We start from the raw sequence: 14,653 nt of genomic DNA, 5'->3' as shown, positions 1-14,653 counted from the left end.
AAAAGACGGAAAGCAGGGACTCTATTTTCCCTGCCGTTGCTTGTGCTTGGGGTTCTTCGAGCTAAACAAGATAACGGCATATTAGCATTCGACACATGCACTGAATAGCACGGGGCAATCAAAACTCACCAGATGATGTAAACACGACCCTTGCGGTGAACGGGCTATTCAGCAGTCAGCGCCAGCCAATATAAAACCTCCCAATCCACTCAATATGATATCCCCCAGCAGTTCAGCTCATACCTTGCAACCATCACACAGTCTCTTAACAGAAGACCGGGTCTTCATCCCCCGGACCTGCTCCACCTGTCTAGTAGACGCATTCGCAACGGCGACAGCATTGCCGGACTTTGTGTGGCCGCGAAGCCTCGTCAGGCTATTCTGGATCATGTGCGAAAAGGGCCGTAATGAGGCCGCGCGGGTGTTCACAGAGGGGAGGAACTGGCGGAGGGCTCCGGAGGAGGCTCCGAAGACGGTGCGGAGGGAGAACATGACGGCGGGTTTGGGGCCAGTCTGTTTTCGCAAATGGTCGATCGGACGCTGTGCCTCAATTTTCCGCGTATTTGAAACAAGAGGTAGCGAGTGCGGGTGCCCGTTGTTGTTCGGCTCCGAAGTTCTCTCGTGCTGCGATCGCAAATGTTGGCCGGAGCTTCTGTATCGCCGGACGGCCGAGGTGGACCCGCTGTGATTGGTGGGTTGGTGGGTTTGGTGTACAAATAACCAGAGTCAAAGAAGAATGGGAACGAGGGTTTTATAATAAATTAGAGACTCGAATGTGAATAAGAGTCAATGGAAGAATTGGAAAGTTGATTATCTACTCTCTATAGGCGAGAGGCGAGCCGGCTTGATCTATATCCGCCTGGACTAACTAAACATCAGGCTCGGCTTGCAGGACAACGATGCAGAAATAAAGCCAGCAAGAATGCTCAACCCCAGAAGCACATGTAATAGTTATGTATGATCTTTTGCTCCAAGTTAAACTTGAAGCAACTGTGCGAGCTATATAATACAGAAGACCTATCTAAGAACCAAACGCCAACAAAAGACAAAATCTAGGCCTCGGCCTTAAACCGCTTGAAGCAATAACGAGTTAAGAGTAATGCATCTTTCCGGTGGCAACACCCCAAAGCCAAAGCTTATTCCGAACGTAAAAAGGTCTTGTACGTAGGAGAATCAGTGTGCTCACTGAACGGATAACCCAGATCCCGAAGGAAAGCCTCCAAATCCTCCTTCTCCGGCGACGGGCACTGGATTCCAGCCAGAACTTTGCCAACGTCGCCACCGTAGTTACGGTAGTGGAACAGAGAGATGTTTTGCTTAGGACGGAGGGTGGCGAGGAACTTGGCAAGAGCACCTGGACGCTCGGGGAACTCGAACATGAAGATGCGCTCATCGGCAACGTCGCAGCGGCCGCCGACGAGGAAGCGCAGATGACGCTTGGCAAGCTCGTCGTCGCTCAAATCCCGGCAGCTCATGCCGCCATTCTCCAATTGTGTCATGATCTTGGCCAGATCCTCGCGGCCAGTCGTGGCAGAAAGAGAAATACCCATCAACACATCGGCGGATTCTTCGCGGGCATAGCGGTAGTTGAATGCGGTAACGGCGTGGGGCAGCACGATTTCGACAAGCTTGGCAAATGCGCCAGGCTTTTCGGGGATGTTGACGCTCAGGAGGGCTTCCTTCTTCTCGCCGAGAGCGGCACGCTCAGCGACGAACCGCAGACGGTCGAAGTCCATGTTGGCACCGGAGGTAATGGCGATCAGCTCACGGTTGGGGTCGGGGCTAGGGTTTTTGGCGATGTACTTCTTCAGACCGGCAAGGGCGAGAGCGCCGGCGGGCTCGACGATGGACCGGGTATCTTCGAAGGCATCCTTGATGGCTGCGCAGGTCTCGTCGGTGCTCACCTGGATGACCTCGTCGATAACCTCGCGACTGAGACGCCAAGTCTCTTCGCCGACGGACTTCACTGCGGCGCCATCCGCAAAGAGGCCAACCTCCTTCAGGAAGACTCGGTTGCCCGCATCGAGAGACTGGGTCATAGCATTGGCATCATAAGCCTCCACACCAATGACCTTGACCTGGGGAGCGATGCGCTTAAGATAGACTCCAATGCCGGCAATCAGGCCACCTCCGCCGACAGCACAGAAGACTGCCTCCAACTTGTCCAAGTTTGCTTGGCGCAGAAGCTCCATTCCAATAGTACCTTGACCGGCAATGACATAGGGATCGTCAAACGGCGGGATGTTGGTCAGACCATGCTGCTTCTCCAATCGGTGAGCCTCGTCCTTTGCGGCATCGAAATCCTGTCCGTGAAGTACTACGCTTCCTCCCAAGCGAGCGACATTCAAATGTTTAATGGCTGGGGTACCCGAGGGCATGACGATGGTAGCGGGGATTCTCAGCTTGCGGGCGGAATAGGCCACACCCTGCGCATGGTTACCTATTATGAGATTAGTAAGATGCGACGGTCAGTTGGCTTTGAAGTATAGACTAACCCGCAGAGCAAGCAATGACGCCCTTCCACCGCTGCTCATCGTTCAAATGAGCCATCTTGTTGTATGCGCCACGCAGCTTGAAGCTGAAGACAGGCAGCAGGTCCTCCCGCTTGAGAAGGACCCGGCTTTCCAGCCTGTTGCTGAGGTTGACAGCATGGGTCAGAGGACTCTCTTCAATAACATCGTAAACTCGTGACGTTAAAATCAATCGGAGGTACTAGATGGCGGGGTAATGCGTTAACATTGGGACTTTTCCCATGAGTTTTCAAGGCTCTAATTACATCCGGGTATCCATTGGGTAGCAGGAAAGCTTCAGGAATGCCCCAATTGGGAGGCAAGCCTGGGGTTCGTTGCTCACGGGGCGGTGTCGGAGCGGCGGTATACTCGGTCAAGGCAAGCCCACTCGTCTTGGGAGTGACGGGCGAGACCGGCGTCGAGAAACCGTTTGTGGGAGTTTCGGACATATTGACTTTGGGATTGGATCGATCCCAATGATGATCACGAAGATTCAAAACTGACGGGAGGCGAGTCTATGACTTTTTTTCTGGAGGCGGGACCGGTGATCGGAGGGGCCTTTGTCATCAACCCTGAGCGCTAGCCCTAAATAAAGCTTAACTTGGACAGTTCTGGAGATTAGATGAACTGAAGTGAGTGAGAGTAGGCTGATGGTCAGAAGTATTTCACTGGAAGTATTTCACCTGGATCATCGGTCTGATTGCAAACTTGTGGAGGAAAGTAGTGAACGTGGAGGTCAAGGAATAGATAAGGTAGCGGTCAAGCATTTGGTGTTTGTTGTACAGTTAGGTGTAGGTGTACTTTTTCTGCTCTATATGATCCGGGTGTAATTCACGAGATATCTAGCTTCTTAAAGAGCAGTTAATCAACCGAAAGCTCCATCTGAGCATAGCTCTATGGGCGACCTTAGTACCTGGCATACTGTCGCACTCCCCGCTGATAGTTACATAACCCGACCTGGAAAACTTGGCGTCATATCACCGCTCGACCCTGTACGCACCCCCAGCATAGCATTTCAGAGTTCAATCCAACCTCAACCCTTCCAACTCAGGCTTGATAAGTTGGTCATTGAGGTTTCATTCTCCGCAGTCGAGCTAATATAGCTGATCGCAAATCCACACCCGAAAACTTAAAGTCCGCATCCCGTGGGACGCAATTCAACTCCGCACGACCGACAAACACATCCTCAATCACCTTCACCATGGAGCGCGATCCCATGCCCTCGTCATTCGACAGCAACCCGTATGTGAAAGCCAGATTCAATAAAAAGAAATCCGCGCCCTCCGCAATCTACACCCAGAAATGCCACCAAAAGACCCGAATCAGAACGACCCGCTAACAAATCTCCCCGAACAGACAATTCACCGAAGAAACCAGCACCCAAAAGTTCACCCGCCGTCTCAAAGAAGAGCCTCTCGTCCCCCTCGGTGCGATTTACCCTACAACCTACCTCACAACCCCTTCGCCCTCCCAAAACTAACACAGAAAAATAGGATGCGCCGCAACATGCTACGCCCTCTACCGCGCCTACCGCTCCATGAAATCCGGCGACTCAGTCGAGATGAACCGGATGTTCCGCGCCCGTATCTACGCGCAAGCCTTCACACTCGTCGCTCTCGTCGCCGGCGGAATGTACTTCAAGACGGAACGACAGCAGCGCCGGGAATTCGACCAGGCGGTGGAACTACGCAAGAAACAAGAGAAGCGCGACGCCTGGCTGCGCGAGCTGGAGATTCGCGATAAGGAGGATCGCGAGTGGAGGGAGCGTCATGCTGCTATTGAGGCTGCGGCTAAGGAGGCTGGGAATAGGCCGGCGCCGCGGAGTGAGCCTGGTGCGGCGCGGTCGGCGATTGAGGTTGGTGATGAGAAGGTTGTTGGTGTTCTTGATGCTGTAAGGGTGCTTTTGGCAAGGAGATGAGTGGGTTTGTATGATAGGGTAGGCTTGAGTTTTGGTTTCGTGTATGTAAATATGTTATTGGAATTATCCATATGATGATTAGGGTTATGACATTGTGTAGATTGTACCAATCCTAAATGCGCGGAAATATGCACAATGAGCTCACGTGGGTGTCATATTCGGGTTATCTTGTTTCTTATTCGGGTTCCTGGCACGTATGGCGAAGCCGTACACAGAATACCGAGGTCGAAGAAAATTCAACATTGAACGCCAAACAAGGTTGAAGAGCGCCACTAGCAAACAAGATGAACCAGGCTTGAAAGGCTTCTCGGCAAGATCCTACCAGGATCTCCTTAATTTGTACGGAGTAAGAACGGCTGGCCCGAAAAGCCCGTTTTGCTTGGCCGAGGCAATCATGTGAGATCGACAAGGCTAGCGTCTGCGCCAACCGAACCTATGGTTCGGACTGAGAGCGCCATCAGCATGTGCAGTCTTGGTATGATAGCAGTGGAGGTTAAAGAAGGTTCCTGGAATAGACGCAAAATGTGGACAGGTTGAAATAGATCAACGCTTGAATCTGGGCAGATGGATTACATGTAAGAAAGATGATCCCAAGGCGGGGAAAGTTGTACTATGAAACCCTAACTCGGAAGGCATCAGGGATTATCAGCAAAATTCGAGAAATTCCTGAACTATTCAAACCTTTTTTCAGGGTCCCTGTCTCCACACTCCATCGGGTCGACAACATGTTAATCTTTCCCCCCATCTCTTCCTCCCGAGACATTGCCCATGACGTTTGGGCTGGCTAGTCGAGAGCCTTGTGGATCCTCTATCACAAGTATAAAATCCCAGGGCAATCCCTCTTTGTAGATCATTTTCGGGTTTTACCTATTTTTTTCTCCATCGCCCGACTATACAGCGTTGTACATACCCGACACATACACTACACACTCTATACACCAATCCCATCCCAAAAGAGCCAAATCCTACAAACCCACCAAAATGCTCACCTGGATCTACCCCCTCCGCGTCCTCCAGGCCATCCTCTCCCTAGCCACCATCGGCCTAACCGCATACGGTTCGTCCCTCAACTCCTTCCATCTTCGATATAAAACCCTAACCCACCACAGAAATCGCCTCCCTCTACGACAGATGGTCCTACTCAAACGTAATCTACTACATGCTCTTCAACGGCTGCTGGACAACAGCCATCGCAGTCCCATATCTCGGTCTCGCCCCTCTCGCCTTCCCGCGCTTCTCTCACCAATTCGCCATCCCAGCAATCGAGCTGATCACCGGCGGCTTATGGTTGTCCGGCTGGATCGCGCTTGCTGCCCTGATGCCCACGCCTGGAAACTGCAATAACACTAGCTGTCATGCGCTGCAGGCGCTTGTCGTTGTTGGTGCTGTGCAATGGTGAGCAATATCCCCAATCCCCCCAAGGAAACTGATTTGAGGAATGAGAATGGGCTGGGTGTGGGATGTGTACTGATGAAAGTTATAGGGCTACGTTCGTTGTGACAAACACTTTCGCTCTTATCGATGTTAAGAACAGTCGCGCTAATACTAAGCGTCATGCTGCGGAGCCGGCGCCGGAGATGGCTGCCAATGGGAATGGGGCTGAGACTACCGTTTAGGTTGATGGTATGTTGTGTGGCCTCCTGTGGTTTACTGTAACGTGGGAGTACACAGTTGTTTATGTACGACGATATTGCGAGTGGTTGAGTCTCATGAAAGTGATACCCCCCTTGGCCTCGACTCTGATGAACATGTGCAAGATATGGTTTTGTTTATATTGCTGGAGACTCTGGTTGTTTCATTATTCTCTCGCTATGCTGGGACTCAATTGGTCACGAAGTTCACTAATGTTAATACGATAATTTCTTCTCTACCTTGGTAACTATCTGAGACGATTTCAGAAGTTATTTATTTATTAGTCTTACACTGATTAGGCGGTTGGCCGCCTCGCCCCTGTGGGCAAGCAGTCCCTCCTCGGTTCGAATCTTTCAGAAGTAATTGTCATCTCATTCACCTTCAAATTGGACTTCCGACTTCAATGCTAGGTAAAGCATCAAGACAAATCCAACAAATCTTATAATTGTACAAACAGAACAGCCACCTCACCCCGTCTCCTTTTCCTCCTGCTGTGTTGACTTCGTACCACTCTGCCCAGTCTGCTCGTCGTGGAAACTGAGGACCTCGCTGTATCTGACTCAAAATGAGATTGCTGCCACGGGATTATAGTATACACACTTACATGATCGTCTTCCAGACATCCGTTGAAAGGTTAGCATCGAGGAAGCCCCAGTCGAATTTCTTTGATACAACTGGTTCGTCGTTAGGGTCGTGGTATGGAGCGAGATATGGGGAGGAGAGGGCATCGGTTGCGGAGATCCGAACATCGGGGTTAAATTCGAGCATTTTGTCAAGCAGGGCGATGGCTGTTCGATCAGCATTTCTACTCGAGGGAAGTAGGGTTGAAGTGACGTATGTGGAAAGTGACATACCATCAGTGTTAGCGTTGGGGATAATCTCGGCCATCGGCCTTCGGTCTCGTTTCGGCAGGGATTTGATGAAGTTTAATGTCTGCGATGAACGCTTCAGCATTCGCGCGCACAGCTTATATCAATTTGGTCACTGTGAAGCTGTTGGCACTTACATTCTCACTCGTGATATTGTTAATCATCTCCTCCGGAGGATGGCCCAGCACCTCAGTAATAACGCAAAACTGGTTAACGTGGTTCTTCCCAGGGAACAGTGGCTCCCCGAGCATTAATTCTGCAAGGATACAGCCAGCACTCCAGATATCGACTTTCTCTGTATATTTGCGCCAGGTGAGCATGATCTCCGGGGCGCGGTAGTACCTCGTCGAGACGTAGCCGGTCATGTGCAGTTCCTGGATGCGGGCGAGACCGAAGTCGCAGATTCTCAGGTCACAGTTCTCGTTAACGAGGATGTTGCTGGGTTTTAGGTCTCGGTGAATGACACCTGCTGAGTGGAGGTATTTCAAGCCGCGCTGATGGGAATATTAGAACATTGCATTGGTCGATTATGTTTGTCGAGTAGATCCAGACCAACCATTATTTGGTACATGAAGTATTGGGCGAATTGGTCTTCGACTTTTCTCGATTTTAAAATGGTGTTCAGATCCGTTGCCATCAGTTCTGTGACAATGTATCTGGGTTCCATCAGTGTCTTCTGTTCTGCATGTAGGGAGTGGGTGTTTCATACACGTCTTCCGAGGGCGAGATGAATATGTCCGTCAAATTGATGATCTGGCCATGCGATTAGACCGTTGATCCCATTCGACACGCCAGTCATGAATACATACATTCTCATGCCGCAATTCCCTCAGTAATTGGATCTCTCGAAAAACATTCCTCGCCATAGCTTCAGTCTCGAACGGCTCGGCGAGTTTCTTCACGGCGACAGTCCGATGGCCAAGCTGGTCTTTCGCGGAACTGCATCTCAATAAAGGTAAACATCAGCTTTGTCTTGCGAGAATCTCTATTGGAAACGATACCAGACAAGCCCCGACACTCCTAGCCCAAGCGGCTTCCAATCCGTATATCTGGGCGACATCATTGTCTTAGCATACATCTGGTGAACTCTACCGGCAGTCTCTCTCTAACCGTTCAGTAGTCTCAAATATAGTGCCCATTACTGTTTTTCGGGAGAACTGTGCCATTTGCTCCCCATAGGGTGGTGAGGGGAGGCCCGACTCCGAGTGTGCCATGATGAACTATGTAAACAATGCCAAGACTGCTTATAGTCTCCGTACAGATAAGATCGTGAGTATTCCGATGAGAGGCGTGTCAAGAGATGGTATCGTAAGAGGTGAATTTGTAAAATATGAAGAGAAATATAGAAGAAACCAACGCCCCTGGGTCAGTTGTACATATAAAAGGTCGTGATGCCGCGAAGCCGATCAGGCGCTTGGCAATAGTATATGACATCAGAGGCTTCGGGAATCTCGATTGGCACTTTCCTCAAGTCTGTCAGCTCAGCCCTGCCGTTGAATGGCCATTGTCACTTCCGGGTCAGTTCCATCGTATTCTTTCAAATCGATCTTCTATCCATCAACTCATTTGGGATGTTCCCCTGCGTTGGTAACTTGGTGATTATCCACTCTCACGTGCGACAATGAAATGCTTCAGTGCCCCAGTGAGCTTCAGTGTGCCTTATAAATAGAAGTCAGTGAAATGAAAGCTGATTGGAATATTCTGGGGTGTTCCAGACTTTGAGCTGTCAGCATTGGATGGTGGCACTCGAGGAAACGCGTCCCCGCTTCCGGCGCTGGTTCAGAAGCGGAAGTAACATCCAAATTGAAAGCAGACTCGTAGACTCGTATATTCGTAAACTAAAGTATTTGACAGTTATCTCACATATCAAAGAGTTTGAGACAAGATAAAAGAAAGAAAGAAAGAAACGGGGAAAACAAGATTATTATACAACGCTAATAAAACGTCAGAACTCAGAACCAACAGCAAATTACTCCCCTCAAGGATAAAGAGAATCCGCATCGATAAAATTCTCAAACAACGAATCAGTCAACCCATTCGGCTCATAAACCAAATCGTTCGCGGCCTTGGGTAACACCGTCCAATCAGACCCATATGCGCCCGTAGCAACCAACCCATTATCCTCTGCAACCGACTCATCCGACCACGTCCCCGTCGACACGGGCGAGCTCGTGTCCGGACTGGACGGGGAATCGATGGGCCCGTTGAGAATGCTCTGGGTCATTTTGGCGAGTTGGGCGTTGATCCGCTGGTCGTCGCATTTGCTGTGCTGGAAGATGATATTCTTGAGATCCCAGACTTCTTCGCGGAGACAGTTCAGTTGGGCGATGAGGAGGTCTTTCTTTTCTGCTTCGTCGCTAAGACGACGCTCGATTTGTTTGTGTTCGCGCTTTTTGCGCTCGCGGCATTTGTTGGCGGCGATGCGGTTGCGTTCGAGGTGTTTGGCTCGCTCGGGGGTGATGTTTTGGGAGCGTTGTGGTGAGGTCTTCATGGTTTCGATTCAATGGATTCAATGAATTGATAGTTGGATAGTTGGATAATTTCAATGGGATTTGGAGGTAGATGTAGAGGTAGCGGTGGGGTGAATTAGTGGGAGAGGTAGAGTATAAGATTAAGTATTAAGCCTTGGAGATCAGGAGATTCAGAGGAAGCTATGTTCGTATTCCGTAACTATATACTGCAAGGTAAATGGAGTCTGGACCATAATGTATGACGTATTTTATGTCTCTGGCCAGGATGAAAGCAAGCTTGCAACTCAACTCTGCCCGTTTCCGGCTTTCCATCCAATCACTGGGCGAACTTGGCAGATCCTTCAGAGTCCCACAAGTGTGGTAAAAGTGTGGGGAGGTGGCAATAGAGTGAGAAGCCGTCCATAGATACTGGTTTCGTACCTACTGCACACTGTATACTGTGTATAGCCGATCTGTCCAATTGGCGGAACAGCTGAACCGACCCAACGGTTACTTGGAAGTTGGCAGTTCGTCCGGAAATCTCCACATCCTTCCCCCATACCCACATGATCATCCCACTTCCCGCTTGTGAACTCAGGATCCCCCGGCTATATTATCCGGTTACAAGTTACCATCGACTGGTCCAGAACCTGGCCATCATGCCATGCAAGCTGCACGCACCTTTCTTCAAGCACTGAATCCTGGTCTGCAGGGGGTCCTTGGTGTGCACCCTTGGCATTTTAGCGGGGTAGGTTCGTATCCTTATCCTGGGAGTGGGGAGCTGTCAGATTTAGTGAGGTATGTAGCTATGCTGGAGCCTGGGAGGTAGCTCGACCATAGAACATAGAATATAACTACATACTGTAGAACATATCTACTGCGACAGATGTTTCTGGTGCGGGGATGGGGTATGACATAGGTCAAGAGATCTGCCATAATGTGGATGTGGGTTCGGTGATAACTTTAAGAGTCTTAGTCTACGCAGTAGTTACTGTCGATCTGCAGGTCAATCTGCACAATTCACTGCCAAGTTTCCTGTTTGGTCAACTTGTTTCTGGCTCCATTTTGCGTATCTGGCAGATAGGACCCGGAAAAGATGTTTTGGTTGGACACGAAGCATAAAGTGCACAATAAGAACTGAAGTCTGAAGAATGGCGCCTGCCATGGGACATTGGGAAGGCTCCTGGTAAAGTAGTTAAACTGATGGGCCAAAAGTACAACATGGAGTTATCAAGGGCCGCCCCATCAACCAACTGCATGTACCCTCTTCTCCACCCAGTCATACAGTACCAGGATAGCACTTACGGCCAAGTCAGATAAGTTGTTAAAGCAGATCTAAGCTTGCAATATTATACAGAAACAACCTTATATTTACAAGAAAGACACAATGCACCTTTCCGAATTCTGACAGATCAACCAGCGACCTGCTCATCAATGTATCTCCTCATCATCTCAAACTCCGACTTACCAGTCTGTAAGCCATTAGAAATGCAACTTCTGATTCATTTACCGTTCCAATATACATACCGAAAGCAAATACCGAATATGTTGCTGCAGAAGAAACCGTCAGCCAAACTATCCCTCATACCCACACTACACTACCCACGGGAAACCCCACATACCAAATCTGAGACATTTCTATGTCTCTCGAACTCCTCACGTGCATATCTATGCAACTCAGTCCTCGTCGACGAGGGTGGAATTTCTACGTTGGATTGGTTAGTGCCATATCTTTCAGGAAAACCTAGCATTAGACGTACTGATTAATGCTCGGACTATTTCCCGCCAGAATGAGATCACGCGTTGTCTTTGAATGAACTGTTGTTCACTTTGATTAGTATGTGGTTTTGGGTTTTGACATATACTGCAAACAACACTTCCAAACCTCGAGATTGGAGTTCACTCACATGGTCTAGACTGATCGAAGGCTTTTTCAGCTTGGAGGGTTGGGTTCGCGCGACTGCGGCGAGGAAGTGGGGAGAGAGGCGCATATCAGTGATCAATTTTATGTCTTTGTGCTGAGGACATGAAGAAGCAGGCTAAAATGATTCTCATTCAGTTGATCAGTGAGGTTGTCGATTCTCACGTTCCAATCTAGGAAGGATAGAGAGAGCGGTGAGGGATGGGATGTTCTGCCAGCGATGCTGATAGACTGGTCACGTGATGTCTCACGATGAATCGATGACGCCAATGTGTGTTACCCACGACTAAAACAACGTACCTGTTCAGCGATTGGCACAGCCAAGTCCCGTCATTGGGCTCGACGGAACCCGTGAATAGACATTGGGCAGGTTGTAGCTGGTGTACAAACCATCCTACGAGGACGACTTTATGAAGCTGAACCACACGAAAGACCTTACCGAACCTACCAGCACAAAGGGGCTATGTATGCATTTTGAACAAGTCCTGGAATCTGAAAGCCACTCTCCGCCTCCTTCAATCTTCATCAATCATCTCATGATCTCTGATCTCATCGTCCCGTATTCCGCAAATAACCCATGAGCTTACTATAAAGTAAGTGTGCAGGATGATAGTCTTTCAACTGTTCTACTTTGGAGGAACTCAACTTAGGATGTATGAAGTTCCATAGGTACGATATAGAGAACCGGAACCGCCATTAAAGTGTATCCAAGTGGGTAGAGTTTGTTTTTAAATAAATGATATCTAGTTCTTCAAATTTACTCCTGCAGCGGACCACCCATGCCGCTGAAAGTGACACTCTTGATAGTCATGAACTCGTCAATACCGTACTTGCTGCCCTCACGACCGAAGCCACTCTGCTTGACACCACCGAATCTGAAGAAAGTTAGTGATGAACATACCAAAACGAAAAGGGAGAAACTCACGGTGAGGCAACATCGCTGATCAAACCAGTGTTAACACCAACCATGCCGACCTCCAGGGCCTCAGCAACACGGAAGATGCGGCGAACATTGCCACTGAAGAAGTAGCCGGCCAGACCGACCTCGGCACGGTTAGCCAGGTCAACGACCTCCTTCTCAGTCTTGAAAGAGAAGAGGCCAGCCACGGGGCCGAACGTCTCCTCCGAAGCGAGCAGCATGTCCTTGCTCATACCGGTCAGCACGGTGGGGTGGTAGAAGTTAGGTCCGAGAGCGGTAGCCTTCTCGCCACCAATGACAATCTTGGCACCCTTGGAGGTAGCGTCCTGCACATGCTCGTGAGCCTTGTTGGCCGCACGCTCGTGAATGACAGGACCGTGGGTGATGCCATCTCCGAAACCGCCGCCGAGCTTGAAGTCCTTGACCTTCTCGACGAAGCGCTTGCTGAACTCCTCATACACACCCTCCTGGACGTAGATGCGGTTGGCACACACGCAGGTCTGGCCGGAGCTGCGGAACTTGGAGGCGATGGCACCGGCAACGGCGGCGTCGAGATCCTCGACATCGTCGAACACGATGAAAGGCGCGTTACCGCCGAGTTCCCAGGAGACCTTTTTGATGGTCGAAGCAGACTGCTTCATGAGAAGGCGACCGACGTTGGTCGAGCCGGTGAAGGAAACCTTGCGCACCTCGGGGTGGGTGGTGATGAGCTCGCCGACTGCGGGAGTGTTCTTCGACGAGGTCACGAAGTTGACCACACCCTTGGGGATTCCAGCCCGGTGTGCAAGCTCGGCGATGGCGTTGGCTGTGAAGGGGGTCTCCTGGGGAGACTTGGCCACAACCGTGCAACCCGCCGCCAGGGCGGGACCAATCTTGCGCGTAATCATGGCCGCGGGGAAGTTCCACGGGGTGATCAGACCGCAGACACCCACTGGCTGCTTGAGAGTAATGACACGGTTTCCGGGCACGGTGGCAGGAATGGTGTCACCGTATGTGCGGGGGCCTCTTCACTGAACCACTCGAAGAAGCTGGCGGCATAGTTCACCTCACCCTTCGCATCGGCGAGGGGCTTTCCGTTCTCCCATGTGATCAACTTGGCCAGGTCGTCTGCGTTCTCCACCATCAAATCGTACCACCGGCGCAGCATGCGTGCACGCTCACGGCCGAGGGTTGTGCGGAATTTAGGGAAGGCGTCGGAGGCGGCCTGGATCGCCTTCTCGACGTCGGATACATCGAGCTCGGGGCATGTTCCGATTAGTTTGCCAGTGGCCGGGTCTGACAAGAATTGGGATTAGCGATACTTTTCTTCACACGGATATCGGGGGAAATTGAGTAATTACCATGAACCTCGAAGGTCTCGCCGGACTTCGCATCGACCCACTCGCCATTGATGTACGCCTTCTCAATGAAGAGCGACTGGTCTTTCAACTGCAAGCAATCCATCAGTACATGCCGAAAGTTCGCACTCGACGGCGAACGCTTACCTGCGGCGCGCTGTGGTTCATGCTGTAGAGTCTCTGTGGGCGAACAGTGGGAATGGAGAAGGGGTATCTAGGGCGGGGTCTCAATAATTGGCGTGCAGCAGGTCGGATGATGCGGTCCATTATAACGGTGATCTCTCCGAGGGGAGAGTGATTAGAAATACAGGGAATCAGGGAAGAGGGAGAAAGTCCAAGAGTGCGGGGAGGGTTGGAGTTGGAGACGCCTTTAATAGGAATTGGGCAGTTTGATGCTGTGGAGACTGGCCGGTGTCTGGATTTATTGGCTTAATGGTGATTGCTCTTTGAGTCCGAGATGGCACCGAGGACGGAGGGTTTCGGTCAAGATGTGAGTAATGGTAATTAATATCAAAATGGGGATCTTGGGCGGCTGGGCCTGGTGTTTTGAGGGGAGCTCCATGTTTAAGCGGGGAACTGCGGAGTTGATGTCATTTTGACTACAGTTCACATATCAAGTCTACTTGTTCTGTTTACTTGTGGATTTTTTATGGTGTATATCTAGGTAGAAGGCTAGTCAAAGCTATGGATTGAATCTACACTTACTGGTCAGACTTGACCTATTTAATTGACTGCAACAAAAGAAAAGTCGATCAATTCGACTCGGATTATTTCGTAGATCTGGTTTGGTTCGTAATCATGTATCAGCGGTAACTTTAGACGGTACTTTGAGCCAATAGAAGCCCGCTATTTTTCAATCTTCGGAACTATTGGCCAATGGATAGCGATGCCATAATTCCAACCCCAAGATAGTGTATTTGTAATACGCCGAGCACCAAGGTGAATCGCAATCGGTCGTGGGTTGGTAGCGATAGGCCTGGGATCAGTAGTAAGTGCTGTAGATCAATTAAGTAGACTATCAGGGGGAGCTGCATGAAGTACAAAGTTGCACATGAGAAGTGAAATAATATGGGATACGCTGATACACCGGTTCTCAT

At 50.2% G+C, this 14,653-nt stretch overlaps 7 protein-coding genes across 7 annotated transcripts; 2 read left to right on the top strand and 5 right to left on the bottom strand.

Annotated features, from left to right (window-relative positions):
• Positions 1 to 21: 21 nt before the first annotated feature.
• N7515_001672 (50S ribosomal protein L36) lies at positions 22 to 492 on the bottom strand (the record flags this gene model as incomplete). The annotated part of the gene is made up of 3 exons (XM_056662416.1): positions 22 to 61; positions 130 to 164; positions 244 to 492. 3 exons carry the CDS (start codon positions 490 to 492, stop codon positions 22 to 24), a joined length of 324 nt encoding a protein of 107 aa, XP_056524529.1.
• A 644-nt stretch (positions 493 to 1,136) lies between these two features.
• On the bottom strand, positions 1,137 to 2,959 carry N7515_001671 (threonine dehydratase, biosynthetic; the record flags this gene model as incomplete). Its single annotated transcript, XM_056662415.1, has 3 exons — positions 1,137 to 2,440; positions 2,496 to 2,712; positions 2,777 to 2,959. 3 exons carry the CDS (start codon positions 2,957 to 2,959, stop codon positions 1,137 to 1,139), a joined length of 1,704 nt encoding a protein of 567 aa, XP_056524528.1.
• A 752-nt stretch (positions 2,960 to 3,711) lies between these two features.
• rcf1 (respiratory supercomplex assembly factor RCF1) lies at positions 3,712 to 4,428 on the top strand (the record flags this gene model as incomplete). Its single annotated transcript, XM_056662414.1, has 3 exons — positions 3,712 to 3,752; positions 3,867 to 3,937; positions 4,004 to 4,428. The coding sequence occupies 3 exons, from the start codon at positions 3,712 to 3,714 to the stop codon at positions 4,426 to 4,428; spliced, it is 537 nt and encodes a 178-aa protein (XP_056524527.1).
• Positions 4,429 to 5,409: 981 nt separating this feature from the next.
• N7515_001669 (MARVEL domain-containing protein) lies at positions 5,410 to 6,044 on the top strand (the record flags this gene model as incomplete). The annotated part of the gene is made up of 3 exons (XM_056662413.1): positions 5,410 to 5,485; positions 5,538 to 5,823; positions 5,912 to 6,044. 3 exons carry the CDS (start codon positions 5,410 to 5,412, stop codon positions 6,042 to 6,044), a joined length of 495 nt encoding a protein of 164 aa, XP_056524526.1.
• Positions 6,045 to 6,527: 483 nt separating this feature from the next.
• N7515_001668 (uncharacterized protein) lies at positions 6,528 to 8,143 on the bottom strand (the record flags this gene model as incomplete). The annotated part of the gene is made up of 9 exons (XM_056662412.1): positions 6,528 to 6,609; positions 6,665 to 6,848; positions 6,915 to 6,993; positions 7,067 to 7,423; positions 7,486 to 7,585; positions 7,639 to 7,682; positions 7,739 to 7,868; positions 7,931 to 7,978; positions 8,040 to 8,143. The coding sequence occupies 9 exons, from the start codon at positions 8,141 to 8,143 to the stop codon at positions 6,528 to 6,530; spliced, it is 1,128 nt and encodes a 375-aa protein (XP_056524525.1).
• Positions 8,144 to 8,907: 764 nt separating this feature from the next.
• Positions 8,908 to 9,420, bottom strand: N7515_001667 (bZIP transcription factor; the record flags this gene model as incomplete). Its single annotated transcript, XM_056662411.1, has 1 exon — positions 8,908 to 9,420. One exon carries the CDS (start codon positions 9,418 to 9,420, stop codon positions 8,908 to 8,910), a length of 513 nt encoding a protein of 170 aa, XP_056524524.1.
• A 2,637-nt stretch (positions 9,421 to 12,057) lies between these two features.
• On the bottom strand, positions 12,058 to 13,823 carry N7515_001666 (NAD-dependent succinate-semialdehyde dehydrogenase; the record flags this gene model as incomplete). The annotated part of the gene is made up of 5 exons (XM_056662410.1): positions 12,058 to 12,175; positions 12,226 to 13,154; positions 13,208 to 13,494; positions 13,560 to 13,647; positions 13,704 to 13,823. 5 exons carry the CDS (start codon positions 13,821 to 13,823, stop codon positions 12,058 to 12,060), a joined length of 1,542 nt encoding a protein of 513 aa, XP_056524523.1.
• Positions 13,824 to 14,653: the final 830 nt, after the last annotated feature.

Source organism: Penicillium bovifimosum (assembly GCF_028826915.1).
Source record: "Penicillium bovifimosum strain IBT 22155 chromosome Unknown utg000002l_segment0_segment0, whole genome shotgun sequence".
Taxonomy (NCBI): domain Eukaryota; kingdom Fungi; phylum Ascomycota; class Eurotiomycetes; order Eurotiales; family Aspergillaceae; genus Penicillium; species Penicillium bovifimosum.
Note: the sequence above shows the minus strand (reverse complement) of the source record. Positions and strands in the feature narration are given on the sequence as shown.